Source organism: Schistocerca cancellata, chromosome 9, assembly GCF_023864275.1.
Source record: "Schistocerca cancellata isolate TAMUIC-IGC-003103 chromosome 9, iqSchCanc2.1, whole genome shotgun sequence".
Lineage (NCBI taxonomy): Eukaryota > Metazoa > Arthropoda > Insecta > Orthoptera > Acrididae > Schistocerca > Schistocerca cancellata.
This window is the reverse complement of record NC_064634.1, coordinates 508,288,090-508,310,914: the sequence shown is the minus strand read 5'-3', so window position 1 is coordinate 508,310,914 and position 22,825 is coordinate 508,288,090. Positions and strand designations below refer to the sequence as shown.

The 22,825-nt window shown below is 44.6% G+C and overlaps 1 protein-coding gene across 1 annotated transcript in view; it reads left to right on the top strand.

Moving 5' to 3' along the window:
• Positions 1-447: 447 nt before the first annotated feature.
• Positions 448-22,825, top strand: part of LOC126101535 (ankyrin repeat and MYND domain-containing protein 2-like) — a 125,454-nt gene continuing 103,076 nt past the window's right edge. Inside the window, 1 exon segment of the mRNA XM_049912176.1 lies at positions 448-595. Coding sequence (XP_049768133.1) covers positions 448-595 — 148 coding nt within the window.

The window sequence follows — 22,825 nt, the reverse complement described above, 5'->3', positions numbered from 1 at the left end:
TTACCTACATAAATGTATTCCCGAAATTTCATTGCTCTACGTCAGTCATTTCTTTGCTTTAGGTTTTTTCCGTCAGTGTATTTAGAGTTGCTGGCTTAGCTGCGTCGCCTTGTGTACTACTGCGTGTTCATTCCCGCGCAGACTCTGCCACGCCCCTCGGTCGGAACCCCGAGCAGCGTGGAGAGCCAGAGCCAGCGTCAGCGCGTCCGCCAGCTGCCGCCACTCGACGCTGCACTGCAGCCGCCTGCCCCCCTCGAGATCCTCCATTCGCCCGAGTGTTTTTATCCGAACTGTTTTGTTCCGAGACGACGCCTCTTCGCTGCTATTTGATGGTGAGAGGCACGGGGTGTATAAAGTTATCGAACACTCCCCTTAGCAAACAGCCGCTAATGATGGCTCCTGAAACAAAGACGGTGGGAGGCTGACGGGTGTCTGGGACTTGGGGAGATGCAGGACGGACTGCACGGATGCGTGCGCAGCACATCGCAGCCGGCGTCGCATGGCCCGCCGAAGGGGTGCGCTTCCGATGTCGGTCTGACGGAGGCCCTCTTCAATCCGACTGCAGAGGAGCAGGAGAAGGTTGCTCAGCACTTGGGTTTGTAGCCACCGACGTGAAAACCTTTGACGATGGTGGTGAGGTGGTTTAGGCGAGCACTCGCCCACTCCTGGAATCTGAATGTAGGCTTTATATCCACTGGAGAATTCTGTCGAATTTCAAGCAATGATTGTCCTCAATGCTAGTAAACTGCATGTTAACCCTTTCGTGACCGAATTTATTAAAATTTCGCATAGTGCTGTAGAAACTGGTTTTCAACTTTTGGAATGGATACTGGGTGAGGCCTTGCTCTAAATTTCGATTGTTGTTTATGGTTTTGTAATTATTTGAAGTGGGACATTTATTCCTGCTCCGTATGGGACACGTACGTCCCAGTCAAAGCTTTTTTTCACGGATTTGATCTGTTAAAGCCGGCCGATGTGGCCGAGCGGTTCTAGGCGCTTCAGTGTGGAACCGCGCGACCGCTACGGTCGCAGGATCGAATCCTGCCTCGGACATGGATGTGCGTGATGTCCTTAGGTTAGTTAGGTTTAAGTAGTTCTAAGTTCTTGGGGACTGATGACCTCAGATGTTAAGTCCCATAGTGCTCAGAGCCATTTGAACCATTTGATCTGTTAAAAGAAGAAAGTAAGTACCACTATTATGTCAAACAAATTCCAAGATAATAAGCCACTTCGAGTTTTCTCAGATGCTCACCACCCGAAATATATAAGACTGATCACAAGGAAAAGTAGAGATGCTGCAACCTCGGCTATGTTCTGCCCTGCGTCCATAGCAGAGTACGCATCTACATCTACATTTATACTCCGCAAGCCACCCAACGGTGTGTGGCGGAGGGCACTTTACGTGCCAATGTCATTATCTCTCTTTCCTGTTCCAGTCGCGTATGGTTCGCGGGAAGAACGACTGTCTGAAAGCCTCCGTGCGCGCTCTAATCTCTCTAATTTTACATTCGTGATCTCCTCGGGAGGTATAAGTAGGGGGAAGCAATATATTCGATACCTCATCCAGAAACGCACCCTCTCGAAACCTGGCGAGCAAGCTACACCGCGATGCAGAGCGCCTCTCTTGCAGTCTGCCACTTGAGTTTGTTAAACATCTCCGTAACGCTATCACGGTTACCAAATAACCCTGTGACGAAACGCGCCGCTCTTCTTTGGATCTTCTCTATCTCCTCCGTCAACCCGATCTGGTACGGATCCCACACTGATGAGCAATACTCAAGTATAGGTCGAACGAGTGTTTTGTAAGCCACCTCCTTTGTTGATGGACTACATTTTCTAAGGACTCTCCCAATGAATCTCAACCTGGTACCCGCCTTACCAACAATTAATTTTATATGATCATTCCACTTCAAATCGTTCCGCACGCATACTCCCAGATATTTTACAGAAGTAACTGCTACCAGTGTTTGTTCCGCTATCATATAATCATACAATAAAGGATCCTTCTTTCTATGTATTCGCAATACATTACATTTGTCTATGTTAAGGGTCAGTTGCCACTCACTGCACCAAGTGCCTATCCGCTGCAGATCTTCCTGCATTTCGCTACAATTTTCTAATGCTGCAACTTCTCTGTATACTACAGCATCATCCGCGAAAAGCCGCATGGAACTTCCGACACTATCTACTAGGTCATTCATATATATTGTGAAAAGCAATGGTCCCATAACACTCCCCTGTGGCACGCCAGAGTTTACTTTAATGTCTGTAGACGTCTCTCCGTTGATAACAACATGCTGTGTTCTGTTTGCTAAAAACTCTTCAATCCAGCCACACAGCTGGTCTGATATTCCGTAGGCTCTTACTTTGTTTATCACGCGACAGTGCGGAACTGTATCGAACGCCTTCCGGAAGTCAAGAAAAATAGCATCTACCTGGGAGCCTGTATCTAATATTTTCTGGGTCTCATGAACAAATAAAGCGAGTTGGGTTTCACACGATCGCTGTTTCCGGAATCCATGTTGATTCCTACATAGTAGATTATGAGTTTCCAAAAACGACATGATACTCGAGCAAAACACATGTTCTAAAATTCTACAACAGATCGACGTCAGAGATATAGGTCTATAGTTTTGCGCATCTGCTCGACGACCCTTCTTGAAGACTGGGACTACCTGTGCTCTTTTCCAATCATTTGGAACCTTCTGTTCCTCTAGAGCTGTAATGGCAGCTGTAGACCGGTTCGACCAGTGGAGAGCGAGATATGCTTTTGGCAGTAGGATCATTCGAGTGGTGGCATCGTCTCTTCTCTTTATTTTATGTAATTCTTGTCAAATTTAGTTGCTGGAGCACGACTCGTTTTCGAACTCATCGAATCACTTACATAAAAATTAGTAATTTCAGAAATATACCGCCCGTGCCTGCAAGTTGAGACAGTTGGGATATTTACGAGGAGTATCATGAAGTTTCAACTATCACATCGCAAAAGTAAAATTACGTGATAATTTTCTAGTTTGTTTGCAGGACGTGTCTGCAGTGATGGCTGGCAGTGAAAAGTTCGCCTCCCAGCACTGCATTATGGGAGCCATAAACAGCCAGCACGAAACTATGCAGCCGGAGTGCAGCGGATTGGCGCCGACATTCCAGTGACAGCCATCGCCGCACACGTCCCGCAAACAGACTAAAAGAAATTGCGTTTCTGTATTGGCTGTCCTTTTTACATCCATTTTATTTTCATATTGTACACTACCAAGTTTCAATCGCGTAGCTATTTTCAAACAACTGCATACATCCAGAATGAGATTTTCACTCTGCAGCGGAGTGTGCGCTGATATGAAACTTCCTGGCAGATTAAAACTGTGTGCCGGACCGAGACTCGAACTCGGGACCTTTGCCTTTCGCGGGCAAGTGCTCTACCAACTGAGCTACCCAAGCACGACTCACGCCCCGTCCTGATAGCTTTACTTCTGCCAGTACCTCGCCTCCTACCTTCCAAACTTGACAGAAGCTCTCCTGCGAACCTTGCAGAACTAGCACTCCTGAAAGAAAGGATACTGCGGAGACATGGCTTAGCCACAGCCTAGGGGATGTTTGCACCAGCAGAAGTGGAGCTGTGAGGACGGGGTGTGAGTCGTGCTTGGGTAGCTCAGTTGGTAGAGCAATACGAACGAGTTCTTTTAACTATTATGGCTCCAAGAGTACGGTACTCTCTTCTGCTGTAGACACTGTTATTACAACCTAAGCAAGTCCCAGCTCAGTGTACTGAGCAAATTGCTCCTGAATGGTGGTTACAAAATGTTGTCTTTTTTTTTTTTCTCACGAAGGAGAAAGTAAGCATACTTTCCTTACTTGGGGTGGTTGTAGGCTCTGCTGCTGCTGCTGCTGCTCATGTGAAGTTCCCAAGGCGAATCACTTACCATATTACTGTCAAAATCAGACTCAGCACAGTCCGTATTGCGCTAATTTCAGTAGAAAAAGACGAGATTAACACTGAAGACTGCTTGACATTTCACGTATGACGTCTCTCGAAGATAAATCCTAAGCAATAAAATAAATATTCCGCTTATTAGAAAACAAGCACACCATTGTGTATTAAACTGGGGACCTATAAACGACGGAGAGGCTTCGCCCCGCCGTAGCCCTCAGTGGTTCACAACCCCACAGGCGGCCACAGCAGTCCATCCACCCCACCGCCGCCCCACACCGAACCCAGGGTTATTGTGCGGTTCGGCCCCCAGTGGACACCCTCCGCCCCAGGAACGTCTCATACCAGACGAGTGTAGCCCCAAATGTTTGGGTATGGTATTCGAGTAATGATGGCGTACACGTACGTGGAGACAGTGTTTGCGCAGCGGAATAAGGGGAACCATCCCGCATTCACCGAGGTAGGTGGAAAACAGCCTTAAAAACCATCCACAGGCTGTCCGGCACACCGGACCTCGACACTAATCCGCCGGCGGATTCGTGCTGGGGACCGGCACGTCTTTCTGCTCGGGAAGCAGCGCGTTGGACCGCGCGGCTAGCCGGGCGGGCTAGCATACCATTACTAAACATACGTAATATTTACTAGAACAGCAACAGTGTCAACAAAGCGCTCGGGTGAAGTAATAGATAACTGAGCCATTGTGGACAACAATGTTTGCTATGAAGGTACTCAAGAGCACGTGACGCTCGTGTGTCCATATTGATGGGAACTGCAGTGAGACACCAACAACAATCGTATTCGATGTTTTAGTAATCTAGGGTTACCATTACTAAACATATGTAATATTTACTAGAACAGCAACAGTGTCAACAAAGCGCTCGGGTGAAGTAATAAATAACTGAGCCATTGTGGACGACAATGTTTGCTATGAAGGTACTCAAGACCATGTGACGCTCGTGTGTCCATATTGGTGGGAACTGCAGTGAGATACCAACAACAATCATATTCGATGTTTTAGTAATCTAGGGTTACCATTACTAAACGTACGTAATATTTACTAGAACAGCAAGAAAACTTTATTTTGAACGTTGCAGCAGGGAACAGTTTCATCGTGTGTAACTGTGAAAATGGAGGAAAACTTGACTAACTTTCTTTTCCCCTTGATTTTGTAAGGCGGCTTTCAGCTGGGAGAAATATAAAGAGAAGTGGAAGCCAAGCGATCAACACGAAAAACATATCACGAGTTTGTTGAGTTTTCCGTCCCACATCAAATCAAGATAAATGAGGTTACAGCACCGAATAAAGCATTAAATCTAAAAAATTAGACACAAATATGAACAAAAGGCACAAATGGAAATTCTCTACGCACTCTGGCCATAAGGCAAAATCACTGAACGAAGATTTTTATTAATAATTATCTGCAGAAATTTGAAACTTTCTTGGAAATGATACAAAAAAGACAGTAAATATAGCCGCGCGGAGTGGCCAAGCGGTTTAGGGCGCCATGTAATGGATTGCGCGGCCACTCCCTCGGGCATAGATGTGTGTGTTATTCTAAGCTAGTTAAAGTTTGTTTGAGCAGTGTGTGAGTCTAGGAACCGATGACTTCAGTAGTTTGGTCCCTTAGGAATTCACACACATTTGAACATTTGAACAGTTGTTGTTGTGGTCTTCACTCCTGAGACTGGTTTGATGCAGCTCTCCATGCTACTCCATCCTGTGCAACCTTCTTCATCTACCAGTATCTGTTGCAACCTACATCCTTCTCAATCTGTTAAGTGTATTCATCTCTTGGTCTCCCTCTACGATTTTTACCCTCCGCGCTGCCCTCCAATACCAAATTGGTGATCCGTTGATGCCTCAGAATATGCCCTACCAACCGACCCCTTCTTCTAGTCAAGTTGTGCCACAAATTTCTCTTCTCTCCAATTCTGTTCAATACCTCCTCATTAGTTACGTGATCTAACCATCTAATCTTCATCATTCTTCTGTAGCACCACATTTCGAAAGCTTCCATTCTCTTCTCGTCTAAACTATTTATCGTCCCCGTTTCACTTCCATACATGACTAGACTCCATAAAAATACTTTCAGAAACGACTTCCTGACACTTATATCTATACTCGATGTTAACAAATTTCTCTTCTTCAGAAACGCTTTCCTTGCCATTGCCAGTCTTCATTTTATATCCTCTCTACTTCGACCATCATCAGTATTTTGCTCCCCAAATAGCAAAACTTATTTACTACTTTAAGCGTATCATTTCCTAATCTAATTCCTGCATCATCACCCGATTTAATTCGACTACATTCCATTATCCTCGTTTTGCTTTTGTTCATGTTCATCTTATATCCTCCCTTCAAGACACTATCCATTCCGTTCAACTGCTCTTCCAGATCCTTTGCTGTCTCTGACAGAATTACAATTTCATCGGCGAACGTCAAAGTTTTTATTTCTTCTCCATCGATTTTAATTCCTACTCCGAATTTTTCTTTTGTTTCCTTTACTGCTTGCCCCGTATACAGATTGAATAACATCGGGGAGAGGCTACAACCCTGTCTCACTCCCTTCCCTACCACTGCTTCCCTTTCATGCCCGTCGGCCGGCCGGAGTGGCCGTGCGTTTCTAGGCGCTGCAGTCTGGAACCGCGCGACCGCTACGGTCGCAGGTTCGAATCCTGCCTCGGGCATGGATGTGTGTGATGTCCTTAGGTTAGTTAGGTTTAATTAGTTCTAAGTTCTAGGCGACTGATGACCTCAGAAGTTAAGTCGCATAGTGCTCAGAGCCATTTGAACCATTTTGAACCATGCCCGTCGGCTCTTATAACTTCCATCTGGTTTCTGTACAAATTGTAAATAGCCTTTCGCTCCCTGTATTTTACCCCTGCCACCTTCAGAATTTGAAAGAGAGTTTCCAGTCAACATTGTTAAAAACTTTCTGTAAGTCTACAAGTGCTAGAAACGTAGGTTTGCCTTTCCTTAATCTATTTTCTACGGTAAGTCGTTGGGTCAGTATTGCCTCACGTGTTCCAACATTTCTACGGAATCCAAACTGATCTTCCCCGAGGTCGGCTTCTACCAGCTTTTCCATTCGTCTGTAAAGAATTCGCGTTAGTATTTTGCAGCTGTGACTTATTAAACTGATAGTTCGGTAATTTTCACATCTGTCAACACCTGCTTTCTTTGGGATTGGAATTATTATATTCTTCTTGAAGTCTGAGGGTATTTCGCCTGTCTCATACATCTTGCTCGCCAGATGGTAGAGTTTTGTGAGGACCGGGTCTCCCAAGGCCGTCAGTAGTTCTAATGGAATGTTGTCTACTCCCGGGGCCTTGTTTCGACTCAGGTCTTTCAGTGCTCTGTCAAACACTTCACGCAGTATCGTATCTCCTATTTCATCTTCATCTACATCCTGTTCCATTTCCATAATATTGTCCTCAAGTACATCTCCCTTGTATAGACCCTGTATATACTCCTTCCACCATTCTATTTTCCCTTCTTTCTTGAACAGTAAATACGTTTAATGAGCTTATCTATTGAAGCCAGGACAAAATACATAAAACCGCGTAAACAAAAGACACACACTGCACAACGGAGGCAACTATAATACGCGCAAACCAAGACAAAGTAATTGGCTCTGAGCACTATGCGACTTAACTTCTGAGGTCATCAGTCGCCTAGAACTTAGAACTAATTAAACCTAACTAACCTAAGGACATCACACGCATCCATGCCCGAGGCAGGATTCGAACCTGCGACCGTAGCGGCCGCTCGGTTCCAGACTGTAGCGCCTAGAACAGCACGACCACTTCGGCTGGCAGACAAAGTAATTTCCAAATTCCTATTTACAGTTATTTCCATCAGCTACCACGCCGAGTGTCAACTTAGTTTACGCGCACAACAAGCGATATCTCTCGCATTAAGTGCCAAACAGCGCGCCTGTTCGCTTCAGCACGCTTGATCGTAGCACCCCAGATATGTGGGATATGATTATCTCTGTGTGGGGACATACACTGATCAGCCGGAACATTATGACCAGCGACCTGCTATCGACATAAACCCGTCCAGACGTTAGTAGCGTCACCTGCCGAGGAATGACTGCTGGTCAAGAGACACGCACGGTTAATGTAGTACCAGCGGGCGTGCCGCCCGTGTGTAGAATGGGGAAAGCGCGCGATCTATCTGAGTCTGGCCGAGGGCAGGTTGTGATGGCCCGCAGGTTCGGCACGAGCATTTCGGAAACTGTGCGACTTGTCGCGTGTTCGAGGAATGCTGTGGGGGAGTGTCTTCAACACATGGCGACATCAGTGTGGGTTTGGTCGGCCACTCTTCATTACAGATGTTGGACGTCGTAGGCTGAGCAGACTGGCAAAGCAGGACAGGCGGCCAAGTGCAGCAAAACTAACATGAGACGTTAATGCCGGGCAGAGTGCAAATGTGTCTGAACTGACAGTGCATGGAACACTCCTACAGATGGGCCTCCGCAGGTGAAAACTCGCGCATGTGCCAAATGTCAACACCACGACATCGGCAACTGCGAGCGATGTGGGCACGTGACCACCGGTACTGGACGTTGGTGCTGTGGCAGAGCGTTGCACGGTCTAATGAATGCCGACACCTTCTTCATCATGCTGATGGGAGGGCGCGAATCGGTCGTCTTCCAAGCGATACAGGCTCTTGACACCTACACGGCGGGACGCAGACAAGCTGGCGGTGGCTTCATTATGCTCTGGGGAAGATTCACGTGGGCATCCATGGATTTAAGAACTTTCAGCATTGCAGCGCGTCTGCAGTCGTAAGTATCGAACTAATTCTGAAAAATCCGCCTCGATTGCACAAATTTTTTGGTCATCAGTCTACTGACTGGTTTGATGCGGCCCGCCACGAATTCCTTTCCTGTGCGAACCTCTTCATCTCAGAGTAGCACTTGCAACCTACGTCCTCAATTACTTGCTTGACGTATTCCAATCTCTGTCTTCCTCTACAGTTTTTGCCCTCTACAGCTCCCTCTAGTACCATGGAAGTCATTCCCTCATGTCTTAGCAGATGTCCTATCATCCTGTCCCTTCTCCTTATCAGTGTTTTCCACGTATTCCTTTCCTCTCCGATTCTGCGTAGAACCTCCTCATTCCTTACCTTATCAGTCCACCTAATTTTCAACATACGTCTATAGTACCACATCTCAAATGCTTCGATTCTCTTCTGTTCCGGTTTTCCCACAGTTCATGTTTCACTACCATACAATGCTGTACTCCAGACGTACATCCTCAGAAATTTTTTCCTCAAATTAAGGCCGATATTTGATATTAGTAGACTTCTCTTGGCCAGAAATGCCTTTTTTGCCATAGCGAGTCTGCTTTTGATGTCCTCCTTGCTCCGTCCGTCATTGGTTATTTTACTGCCTAGGTAGCAGAATTCCTTAACTTCATTGTCTTCGTGACCATCAATCCTGATGTTAAGTTTCTCGCTGTTCTCATTTCTACTACTTCTCATTACCTTCGTCTTTCTCCGATTTACTCTCAAACCATACTGTGTACTCATTAGACTGTTCATTCCGTTCAGCAGATTATTTAATTCTTCTTCACTTTCACTCAGGATAGCAATGTCATCAGCGAATCGTATCATTGATATCCTTTCACCTTGTATTTTAATTCCACTCCTTTTATTTCCATCATTGCTTCTTGTATATGACCCGTCTCTCCCTATAGCTTACCCCTACTTTTTTCAGAACAGCTTGCACCATTTTATATTGTCGAACGCTTTTTCCAGGTCGACAAATCCTATGAAAGTGTCTTGATTTTTCTTTAGCCTTGCTTCCATTATTAGCCGTAACGTCAGAATTGCCTCTCTCGTCCCTTTACTTTTCCTAAAGCCAAACTGATCGTCACCTAGCGCATTCTCAATTTTCTTTTCCATTTTTCTGTATATTATTCTTGTAAGCGGCTTCGATGCATGAGCTGTTAAGCTGATTGTGCGATAATTCTCGCACTTGTCAGCTCTTGCCGTCTTCGGAATTGTGTGGATGATGCTTTTCCGAAAGTCAGATGGTATATCGCCAGACTCATATATTCTACACACCAACGTGAATAGTCGTTTTGTTGCCACTTCCCCCAGTGATTTTAGAAATTCTGATGGAATGTTATCTATCCCTTCTGCCTTATTTGACCGAAAGTCCTCCAAAGCTCTTTTAAATTCCGATTTTAATACTGGATCTCCTATCTCTTCTAAATCGACTCCTGTTTCTTCTTCTATCACATCAGACAAATCTTCACCCTCATAGAGGCTTTCAATGTATTCTTTCCACCTATCTGCTCTCTCCTCTGCATTTAACAGTGGAATTCCCGTTGCACTCTTAATGTTACCACCGTTGCTTTTAATGTCACCAAAAGTTGTTTTGACTTTCCTGTGTGCTGAGTCTGTCCTTCCGACAATCATATCTTTTTGGATGTCTTCACATTTTTCCTGCATCCATTTCGTCTTAGCTTCTCTGCACTTCCTATTTATTTCATTCCTCAGCGACTTGTATTTCTGTATTCCTGATTTTCCCGGAACATGTTTGTACTTTCTCCTTTCATCAATCAACTGAAGTATTTCTTCTGTTACCCATGGTTTCTTCGCAGCTACCTTCTTTGTACCTATGTTTTCCTTCCCAACTTCTGTGATGGCCCTTTTTAGAGATGTCCATTCCTCTTCAACTGTACTGCCTACTGCGCTATTCCTTATTGCTGTATCTATAGCGCTAGAGAACTTCAAACGTATCTCGTCATTCCTTAGTACTTCCGTATCCCACTTCTTTGCGTATTGATTCTTCCTGACTAATGTCTTGAACTTCAGCCTACATTGTGATCTGAGTCTATATCTGCTCCTGGGTACGCCTGATTTCGGAATCTCTGTCTGACCATGATGTAATCTAATTGAAATCTTCCCGTATCTCCCGGCCTTTTCCAAGTATACCTCCTCCTCTTGTGATTCTTGAACAGGGTATTCGCTATTACTAGCTGAAACTTGTTACAGAACTCAATTAGTCTTTCTCCTCTTTCATTCCTTGTCCCAAGCCCATATTCTGTAACCTTTTCTTTTACTCCTTCCCCTACAACTGCATTCCAGTCGCCCGTGACTATTAGATTTTCGTCCCCCTTTACATACTGCATTACCCTTTCAATATCCTCATACACTTTCTCTATCTGTTCATCTTCAGCTTGCGACGTCGGCATGTATACCTGAACTATCGTTGTCGGTGTTGGTCTGCTGTCGATTGTGTTAGAACAACCCGGTCACTGAACTGTTCACAGTAACTCTGCCCTACCTTCCTACTCATAACGAATCCTACACCTGTTATACCATTTTGTGCTGCTGTTGATATTACCCGACACTCATCTGACCAGAAATCCTTGTCTTCCTTCCACTTCACTGACCCCTACTATATCTAGATTGAGCCTTTGCATTTCCCTTTTCAGATTTTCTAGTTTCCCTACCTGGTGCTTACCTATGTTTCAGCGTGGGTAACCACGCCTTCTTCAGAACAAATATAAAACAGCTTCCCTAAATAGGCATAGTCAAAGGTTAAAATCAATACCTACAGCGGCAAGACACCATAAAAAATTTTTACAAATACACGGTACATATGTACCAAGTCAATAATATTACTTATCTCAACCCTGTGTTTGCTGCCTCGCCCCAGGTCGGCGACCATCGTACGTTTGTGCAATCGAGGCGGATTTTTCGTAATTAGCATCCATGGGTCTCGTGGAGCTCGCGCAAGGCACCATGACGGCAAAGGTGTATCGTACAGTGGTTGCAGACCACGTACACTCCATTATGACGATCGTGTTTCCCGATGGCAGGGGCATTTTTCAGCACGATAATGCGCCATTTCACAAGGCGAGCAGTGTGATGGAGTGGTCTGATGAACAGTGGTGGGTTCCAGTTCATGTGCTGCCCCCCTCCAACTTACCAGACCTGAACCCGGTCGAACACATATGGGATGTGATTGGACGCTCATCGTCCCCTCCTCGGAATTTATGCGAAGTATGTGGCTTGTGTGTGCTGATCTGGTGCCAAGTCCCTCCAGCGACCTACCAACGCCTCATTGTTTCCATGCCACGGACGTGTCGCCTCTGTTACCCGTACCAAAGGTGGACATACCTGCGGCTATGAGTAGGTGGTCGTGACGCTCTGGCTGATCACTAAACGTCCCACTGGTCACTAAAGGGTTAACATTGCTTGTCGCGACGGGAAGTACTGTGGCTTCACTAATAATTATTTGTCTTTGGAGTTTTTGGGTTTTCACATCATGAGGTATTATGCTGATCCTTCGCGTGATGGCAGTTTTGGAGCTATTTTTGCAGTCAAGAGGGATGCGAAGCTATGCAGAAGAGAACTAAATTAGTGTCCCCAGTATTTAAACTTTGAACATAACTGCTAAGCTTCAGTGACCGTCTCAGAATTATATTAGAACAAATAAGTCCTCGGTCACAAATATTAAGTCAAAATTGACCAGGTTTCGACGCTGATATGAGCGTCGTCTTCAGAATTATACTAACAGTTCTAAAACATAATAGGTATATAAGACATTAATAAATCAAAGTGTGTACTGATTGGAAAGAGATGCAATACTTACAAGTCACATTTTAAAAAATCTAAGCCGGAAAGGCGACGTCATAAATAGTTGTAAATAAGTTAAGATGGCGAGCCGCTAAGGGCTGCTCGTACCTGAGTGAACAAGGATTGCAACCCTATTATGTTTTAGAACAGTTAGTTTAATTCTGAAGACGACGCTCATGGTATTGTCGAAACCTGGTCAATTTTGACTTAATATTTGTGACCGAGGGCTTATTTGTTCTAATATAATCCCCAGTACTTGTCTTTTCCTCATACAGCCCTTTCAGAGGAGCAGAAGGGACGGGTCTAGTATCCTGACCTCTGGATTGCTAGTACAATGTAAACACGTCAGCAGCATACGCGTGCCAAATATCAGCCCTCATCTTTTCCAAGACTTCGTGTTGTCCTTGCTGCACAACGGAATGTCAGTAGTAAAAACGGTTCAAATGGCTTTGAGCACTATGGGACTTAACATCTGAGGTCATCAGTCCCCTACAACTTAGAACTACTTAAACCTAACTAACCTACGGACATCACACATTTCCGTGCCCGAGGCAGGATTCGAACATGCGATCGTAGCGGTCGCGCGGGGCCAGACTGAAGCGCCTAGAACCGCTCGGCCACACCGGCCGGCAGTGTCACTAGTAGTTTACCGTTTGTCTGTGGGCCAAGAAGACCCGTGACGGCTTGCAAATTCTACGTTCCGTTTTACGCGACAGAGCCGTTGCAGTAGATGCTGAAGAACGCAGCCGTCTGCACTTATAATGAGTCCAAAGGCTTCACTCGAAGTGGTGGAAGACTGGGGGAAATGTAAAATTTCATGATTTTGAAAGTATGTGCTCTGCAGGTACTGGAACCTATTCACTGTATTTTTGCAGTACACGCAGTCATACAGCTGCGAATTCTGCTCAACAGTTTGTGTCACAACGCAATAGTGCGGCAAGCTCGAGATGAGAGCATTTACAGGGTTCAGTCCTACGGTGTCAGAAGTCGATTCTGCTGGTGTTTGAGTGTGGGTCTCCAAGATTTCTCGCGTCCATCTCGTCAGGGATCCAGGGTGATTCAGCTGCCCCTATCAATGTCATTTTAAGCAACCCACATTGTTAGGTCTGGCATTTTCATATTCTCTCTCTCTCTCTCTCTCTCTCGCTACGTGCGAACTGTTACTCCTACAGATAGAATGAGCAGGATATTTTTGTGGGAAATGGAATGTAGTTAAATATTGTACTGTGATATGTTTTCGCTAGAGGCCGTAGTTTACGAGTTATTCGAGAAAAACGTACAGAAGTGGCCTTCGGGCGCACGCCCACCCCTCTTCCACCCTCAACCCCCACCGCTCAGGATTTCCAGTATTTCGTTCATCGCACTCCCTCCTAACACTGTACAAATCTTTGCGACTGCACGAATCATTGCCGACATTCGACTTTTTTTTATTATTATTATGGCACCCGCTAAATCGAGCTCTTACAGAGTGTAGGATTGACTTCTGTGAATTTGACCTAACAATTTTGTGAATTTTAACGGCTTGAAATAATCAATTATATCTGTGTAGTCATCAGGTCTCCTGACTACGAAACTGCTGTGCTTGTTAGGGTTAAGTTTGGATCGAACTGTCAATGTAATTAGTTTTAGCATAATTTTTACAAAAGTCGTTTTTCTTTCATTCCCCTCGCGGACACGTATGAATTGATAATATTAATGAAATAGCGGACTGTGGTGGTGTCGTAATAGCCCGATCAGCAGACACAAAAAAGGTCAAGTATGGAGAATAGTTTGTGAAGTCGGAAATATTTGTACACTGGTAGCAGGGAGTGCGACTAATAACTCTGACCGGTAGGCGTGAGTGTGAGGATGGAGGTGCGTTTGTGGATGACTTTCGTTCGTTTGTCTTGAGTAACTCGACAACCGTGGCATCCAGCGAAAACGTCTGACCAGTACAAAATTTAGCTCTATTAAATTCCGTGCAAAGAGGTCCTGTTCATTTTTTCTGTAGGAATAATAGTTTGCGAGTAGCTAACGGGTGAATACGAAAATCTCGCGCGTGGGCTTTGAAGGCCAGATATAGCACTGCGGGTTGCATAAAAGACACTGGTACGGGCAGCTGAATCTGTTGTATTTTGCAGACTACACTTTGCTTTACCAAGCCAAAAAATGTAATTTTTAAAACACGTTTTATTCGATTTTAATCATGTCGGTCAATACGAAAACACAGAAAGCACGGAATTGATGAACTGAAATGTGTCCATTAATGTTATAAAATTTGTAATTTCAGAAATATGCCCGTGCCTGCAAGTTGAGACAGTTGGAATATTTACGAGGAGTGAGCAAAGAGAGAGTTGTAGATGACTTCAGATGTAATATGCATTTTTTTTCAAAGTTTACAGTCCGTACCTCTACTTTGAAGAGCTTTTATTTTGGCCATTCGTGTTGGTTTCATGAGAATTTTCTCAGTTGTTAATACTTTTTTTTGTTTCAGAGATTTAATTTTCTTTTCATACCACATATTGGGGCTATAAATAATTTTTTGTAAACATTTTGTAGCTGTATTTCAAATGCTTTGGATACGCTGGATTTAATTACATGAGGATGAAAGTTTAGATCGTTAAATGGAAAATGTGGCTCGTGTATTCATAGTAATAACATAAAAGAGATGTATTTTGTGTGTACTCGTAGAAGTGAATAGGCTTATCATTTATTTATCAGTCTATTTTAAAGAAACTAACGGGATGACGATCAGTCGTCTGAAGAACAATAAATTTTATGTAATTCTTGTCAAATTTAGTTGCTGGAGCACGACTCATTTTCGAACTCATCGAATCACTTACATAAAAATTAGTAATTTCAGAAATATACCGCCCGTGCCTGCAAGTTGAGACAGTTGGGATATTTACGAGGAGTATCATGAAGTTTCAACTATCACATCGCAAAAGTAAAGTTACGTGATAATTTTCTAGTTTGTTTGCAGGACGTGTCTGCAGTGATGGCTGGCAGTGAAAAATTCGCCTCCCAGCACTGCATTATGGGAGCCATAAACAACCAGCACGAAACTATGCAGCCGGAGTGCAGCGGAATGGCGCCGACATTCCAGTGACAGCCATCGCCGCACACGTCCCGCAAACAGACTAAAAGAAATTGCGTTTCTGTATTGGCTGTCCTTTTTACATCCATTTTATTTTCATATTGTACACTACCAAGTTTCAATCGCGTAACCATTTTCAAACAACTGCATACATCCAGAATGAGATTTTCACTCTGCAGCGGAGTGTGCGCTGATATGAAACTTCCTGGCAGATTAAAACTGTGTGCCGGACCGAGACTCGAACTCGGGACCTTTGCCTTTCGCGGGCAAGTGCTCTACCAACTGAGCTACCCAAGCACGACTCACGCCCCGTCCTGATAGCTTTACTTCTGCCAGTACCTCGCCTCCTACCTTCCAAACTTTACAGAAGCTCTCCTGCGAACCTTGCAGAACTAGCACTCCTGAAAGAAAGGATACTGCGGAGACATGGCTTAGCCACAGCCTAGGGGATGTTTGCACTAGCAGAAGTGGAGCTGTGAGGACGGGGTGTGAGTCGTGCTTGGGTAGCTCAGTTGGTAGAGCAATACGAACGAGTTCTTTTAACTATTATGGCTCCAAGAGTACGGTACTCTCTTCTGCTGTAGACACTGTTATTACAACCTAAGCAAGTCCCAGCTCAGTGTACTGAGCAAATTGCTCCTGAATGGTGGTTACAAAATGTTGTCTTTTTTTTTCTCACGAAGGAGAAAGTAAGCATACTTTTCTTACTTGGGGTGGTTGTAGGCTCTGCTGCTGCTGCTGCTGCTCATGTGAAGTTCCCAAGGCGAATCACTTACCATATTACTGTCAAAATCAGACTCAGCACAGTCCGTATTGCGCTAATTTCAGTAGAAAAAGACGAGATTAACACTGAAGACTGCTTGACATTTCACGTATGACGTCTCTCGAAGATAAATCCTAAGCAATAAAATAAATATTCCGCTTATTAGAAAACAAGCACACCATTGTGTATTAAACTGGGGACCTATAAACGACGGAGAGGCTTCGCCCCGCCGTAGCCCTCAGTGGTTCACAACCCCACAGGCGGCCACAGCAGTCCATCCACCCCACCGCCGCCCCACACCGAACCCAGGGTTATTGTGCGGTTCGGCCCCCAGTGGACACCCTCCGCCCCAGGAACGTCTCATACCAGACGAGTGTAGCCCCAAATGTTTGGGTATGGTATTCGAGTAATGATGGCGTACACGTACGTGGAGACAGTGTTTGCGCAGCGGAATAAGGGGAACCATCCCGCATTCACCGAGGTAGGTGGAAAACAGCCTTAAAAACCATCCACAGGCTGTCCGGCACACCGGACCTCGACACTAATCCGCCTGCGGATTCGTGCTGGGGACCGGCACGTCTTTCTGCTCGGGAAGCAGCGCGTTGGACCGCGCGGCTAGCCGGGCGGGCTAGCATACCATTACTAAACATACGTAATATTTACTAGAACAGCAACAGTGTCAACAAAGCGCTCGGGTGAAGTAATAAATAACTGAGCCATTGTGGACAACTATGTTTGCTATGAAGGTACTCAAGAGCACGTGACGCTCGTGTGTCCATATTGATGGGAACTGCAGTGAGATACCAACAACAATCGTATTTGATGTTTTAGTAATCTAGGGTTACCATTACTAAACATATGTAATATTTACTAGAACAGCAACAGTGTCAACAAAGCGCTCGGGTGAAGTAATAAATAACTGAGCCATTGTGGACAACAATGTTTGCTATGAAGGTACTCAAGAGCATGTGACGCTCGTGTGTCCATATTGGTGGGAACTGCAGTGAGATACCAACAACAATCATATTCGATGTTTTAGTAATCTAGGGTTACCATTACTAAACGTACGTAATATTTACTAGAACAGCAACAGTGTCAACAAAGCGCTCGGGTGAAGTAATAAATAACTGAGCCATTGTGGACAACAATGTTTGCTATGAAGGTACTCAAGAGCACGTGACGCTCGTGTATCCATATTGGTGGGAACTGCAGTGAGGTACCAACAACAATCGTATTCGATGTTTTAGTAATCTAGGGTTACCATTACTAAACGTACGTAATATTTACTAGAACAGCAACAGTGTCAACAAAGCGCTCGGGTGAAGTAATAAATAACCGAACCATTGTGGACAACAATGTTTGCTATGAAGGTACTCAAGAGCACGTGACGCTCGTGTGTCCATATTGGTGGGAACTGCACTGAGATACCAACAACAATCGTATTCGATGTTTTAGTAATCTAGGGTTAAGGAAATGGTGTTAGTGTAACAATTTGTATTTTGATAGTATCAGCTACTATCCATGTACAAGAAATATAGAGACAAGAAACCCTTCCTTACCTTCCTAAAGTTGATTTTAATGTCTCAGATAACACAGACCACACACAACGTTCACCTGTCCAGGTGGGTGTATCCCTGACTTGGTTACCACGAGATGCACTCTGCAGTTCAGTGCTACCTCACACTCACCAGTAAATGAGTTGGCTGTGTGCTGGTGGTGTACGGAATTTGATATCATAGCTAGACGTAGATGGAAAATCGCTAGCTCTCAAGCCCAATAGTGTGATAAACAAATCTATTAAATGACGTTTTCAGCTAGTGCCTACTTCGCGTTGTTACCTGTACTTACATAGCGTTTCTAAATTTTCAAAACTAACAATCTCTTTTCAACAACTTTTTGTTGCAAAACTCTCCTTTATTCGTAATAAATAGATGTTTTCTAGTGAGCTGTCATTATTTTTTTCTAATAACTTACAACGTTTTTACATAACAGTGGACTTTTACTGTACAAGTGAATGTAGATATCCGGTCTGGGAAACAGCTAAATTCGTACTGAACGGCAGTTTTATGAGGGTTTCCTCCCTTCATTTCTCAATGGTGCTGCTGCTTTACGTCTTCACTGGCGTAGGGCGGCACGCAGAGATCGCACTTTGTGCTGGTTGTTCCATGCATCAGCCGCTTCGCTGCACGTGTACTGGGACACAAAATAAAAATACAAAACGAATAAAAAATCATCCACGTACACGGTCCAGTGACATTAATGTGACCAAGGCCTATGATCGACATCAATGTGCAATAACCACTCACATACGGCAAGTGGCAGCACCAGGGGTGGAGGGTATCTGTAGCGTGTGGGGAGGGGGACGCGGAAAGCAGTGCAGCTATTGTCGTAATGCGGAAACGGAGCGATTTATCTGGCGTCCAAAAAAGGTGTGATCATTGGCTTTTGGGCCAAGGTGGACGCATTTTCGAAACGTCTAAGTTTGTAGACTGTTCACTTGCTGCCGTGGTTAAAGTATACCGTGCATCGCAAAACGGCGCTAGCTGAAACCGGTGCAAAGGCAAATGTTGTGCATCACAGGCAATAGACGGTAGGGTTTGAATGACAGCTGCGGAGATGTGTGCGGGTGAACAGACGCGCAACTGTCGAGCAGCTGACCACCCAGACGAACCGAGGGGCTGCCAACAGCTTCTCCTTAACGACTGTCCAGTGAACGTTGCTGCGTATAGGCCCGGTTCTTGCACACGTGCTGACTGCTGTTCATAGGCAACGATGGTTGGAATTTGCTCGCCAATATTGCAACTGGACAACTGGTCGTACACTGTGTGGCAAAAGGATGATGGACGACTGTTACCGTGTATGGGGTGAAACGTCTGAAAGCAACCACTCTGGAACGATCATTGGAAGGATGCACGCCAGAGGAGGGAGTGTTATGTTCTCAGAAATTTCATCATGGCCTTCTCTGGGTATCTCGTCATCAGGGAGGGACAGTAGAGCAACAGAATAATGCATCTATCCTTGGGGACCATGTCCACCCTACATACGGGCCTCGGCATGATGGCATTCACCAGCAGGATATGGAATGTGTTACAAAACTCGTAGTGTATGTGCATGGTTCAAAGGCCACCAGTATGAGTTTGCCGCGGCAACCATACTTACAGCATTTGAGCCCAATCGAGAACATGTGAGACCACCTAATCGTGCTGTTCACCTGATGGATTCTCAACAGAGATATCCAGCGCAGTTGGCCACAGCACTGGAGTCAACATGGCTCAACATCACTGTCGGTGCCTTCCAGAACCTCACTGACTCTCTTCTTGCACATATCCCAGCAAAAGCTGTTTATTCAGGCTTTTGAAAAACGCTCATATTAATGTAACTGGCCTGTGCACGTAACTTAGTCCCATTTAATTATTATTAAAATTAGTTGTACACACACTTGCTCATTTGAAGTCGTCGAAGGTGCATATAATTTTCAACCTCTAATATTTGTGATAGTGTGGCGTTAGAAGTTAACGCCTTGCACATTCATCTTTTCATAGAGGCACGAATTTTTGGTAACTTTTGCCTGTCGACATTTCCGCATTCTTTTTTGGATCGAGAGTACACCAAACTCAGTTTTCTCAGCATTTTCAGAATTTTTTTATTATATCACGGTAGGCCCTGGTAGTAGGGCAAGGCAGGCATCAGCATAGTTTGTTAGAGCAGATTGTCTACATTCAGAGCAAACCTGTTGTTCTCTTTTGACTGACAGACCTTGACCTATTATTCTGCTAAGTGGATTATGATCCCGTAGGGATAACTTGTCCTTAACCTGTTCAGGATTTATACGTCCCAGGATAACTGGGAAATCCAGGAAAAGCGCGGGAATTCTTTTATTCGGGGGAAATCCGGAAGAAACGCGGAAAATTTTTAGAATTCCAGGAATTTTTCATTGTTTTAGTTTTCTCTAAAATTGTTGGAGTTTTGCCTAGTAACAGCTGGTATTGTAAGAAAGAATTTTACGTTAACCTGCTACTGCTGCAATACAGCATAAACGAGAATAACACCGAAAGAAAACTTCAGTTGCAAAGAAAATGCCATTTACAACAACAAAACACACTGCACACAGAGGCATCTGCTGGCACCAGAATGTGTCAGACCATGCAATACTTTGTAACAACAAACTGCTTTGGATGTGGCTTTTCCATAGGCCTCGTTTCGATGAGTGTGACATCCCAACAGTTTACATTCTTAACAAGTCATGGAAAAATATTGCGAATGGGGTTTGAGAGGCGTTACTTTCAAAGTAAATTTCCTTTTACGCAAGATCAATTACGTTATGTGTGAGAATGTGCGATCAGTTTCTTAAATCATGGAGCATTAGACTGTTATTCAAACCTTAACATTGAGGACTAGGCACTTAGAAAAAATTTTGGGTCCAAAAGACCAGCCATTTATGCCATTACTTAAAATTTTACTGCCACATTTGTGTTTGACATATCTTAAAGGGTAACAAGAAGACCACGTTTCAAGGTTTGTTTGTCTTACTTATTGTAGTGCTTTCATAGATTACAAAGTATGGAGTAAAGATGACAAAAAGTGTAATCATTCTTTAAAAAGTGCAGAGTGAGTTCTTGAGCAATTTAACACGTAATTTGCTTTTCTATGGAAAATTAAGTGCTTGACGGAACATCTAATCTGCCAGAACCTACGAAATGTTCGGCGCACTGCAGTGAAATTTATAGTCGTCCGCATCAAAAATATTCAGCTGCTGTAATTTAAGCTGTGCTCTTAGCATGCTCTCCAATTACACCCTCGAAAAAATCAGCATAAAGTTTTTGATGATCAATGTTATATGTGAAAGCTTAGCTTTTCTTGTCGTTGTGTGTATATATGTATGAATGTTAATTTACACCATCAAGTTTTCTTATTTGTATGTTCGCGCTACCTAACACTGACGTTGCTATTGGCTGACTACATCACATGTGCTATGCTGGAACATCTGATGTCGTTAGGTGGTGAGATCGCGTAACATGAGCTATATCTAGCTAAAAAAAGCACGTCGGAGTCTAGATTTAAGGGCTTCGGACGCTATATTTGTTGAAATTTGTGTTTATCCTTTCTTAATACGAAAATATTCATTGTAAATGTTGCTGAGCATCAAAGATCTTTACAAAACGTATTGTTTTTTGCTGGGTTTCGTTTGCTAAAGTGCCGGGAAGTTCTATGCCAGTGTATAAAACCTTCACTATTCAAAATACTGAAAAGTTTTATAACTCCGAGGGAAAGTATATTGTCACTTAACATGGAGAGAAAAAGTGAATTTTCACTTGGAAAAAAGTGAATTTTCACCTGGGAGGAAGTGTATTATCAGCTTAGAAAAAGTGTTTTTCTTAACCGGAAAACCTGGGAAAAAACTGGAATTTTTTCTTTACTTTTTTGTCTTTACTATTGTTCAATTCAGTGGTTTTCCATATCACTCCCACCCCTCCCCACTCTCAGAAACCCTAGCCCATTTCTGATATCAAATTAACTGACTAATCAATTAAAAATTTTAAAAATTTGCGGAAAATACACTCCTGGAAATTGAAAGAAGAATTCATTGTCCCAGGAAGGGGAAACTTTATTGACACATTCCTGGGGTCAGATACATCACATGATCACACTGACAGAACCACAGGCACATAGACACAGGCAACAGAGCATGCACAATGTCGGCACTAGTACAATGTATATCCACCTTTCGCAGCAATGCAGGCTGCTATTCTCCCATGGAGACGATCGTAGAGATGCTGGATGTAGTCCTGTGGAACGGCTTGCCATGCCATTTCCACCTGGCGCCTCAGTTGGACCAGCGTTCGTGCTGGACGTGCAGACCGCGTGAGACGACGCTTCATCCAGTCCCAAACATGCTCAATGGGGGACAGATCCGGAGATGTTGATGGCCAGGGTAGTTGACTTACACCTTCTAGAGCACGTTGGGTGGTACGGGATACATGCGGACGTGCATTGTCCTGTTGGAACAGCAAGTTCCCTTGCCGGTCTAGGAATGGTAGAACGATGGGTTCGATGACGGTTTGGATGTACCGTGCACTATTCAGTGTCCCCTCGACGATCACCAGTGGTGTACGGCCAGTGTAGGAGATCGCTCCCCACACCATGATGCCGGGAGTTGGCCCTGTGTGCCCCGGTCGTATGCAGTCCTGATTGTGGCGCTCACCTGCACGGTGCCAAACACGCATACGACCATCATTGGCACCAAGGCAGAAGCGACTCTCATCGCTGAAGACGACACGTCTCCATTCGTCCCTCCATTCACGCCTGTCGCGACACCACTGGAGGCGGGCTGCACGATGTTGGGGCGTGAGCGGAAGACGGCCTAACGGTGTGCGGGACCGTAGCCCAGCTTCATGGAGACGGTTGCGAATGGTCCTCGCCGATACCCCAAGAGCAACAGTGTCCCTAATTTGCTGGGAAG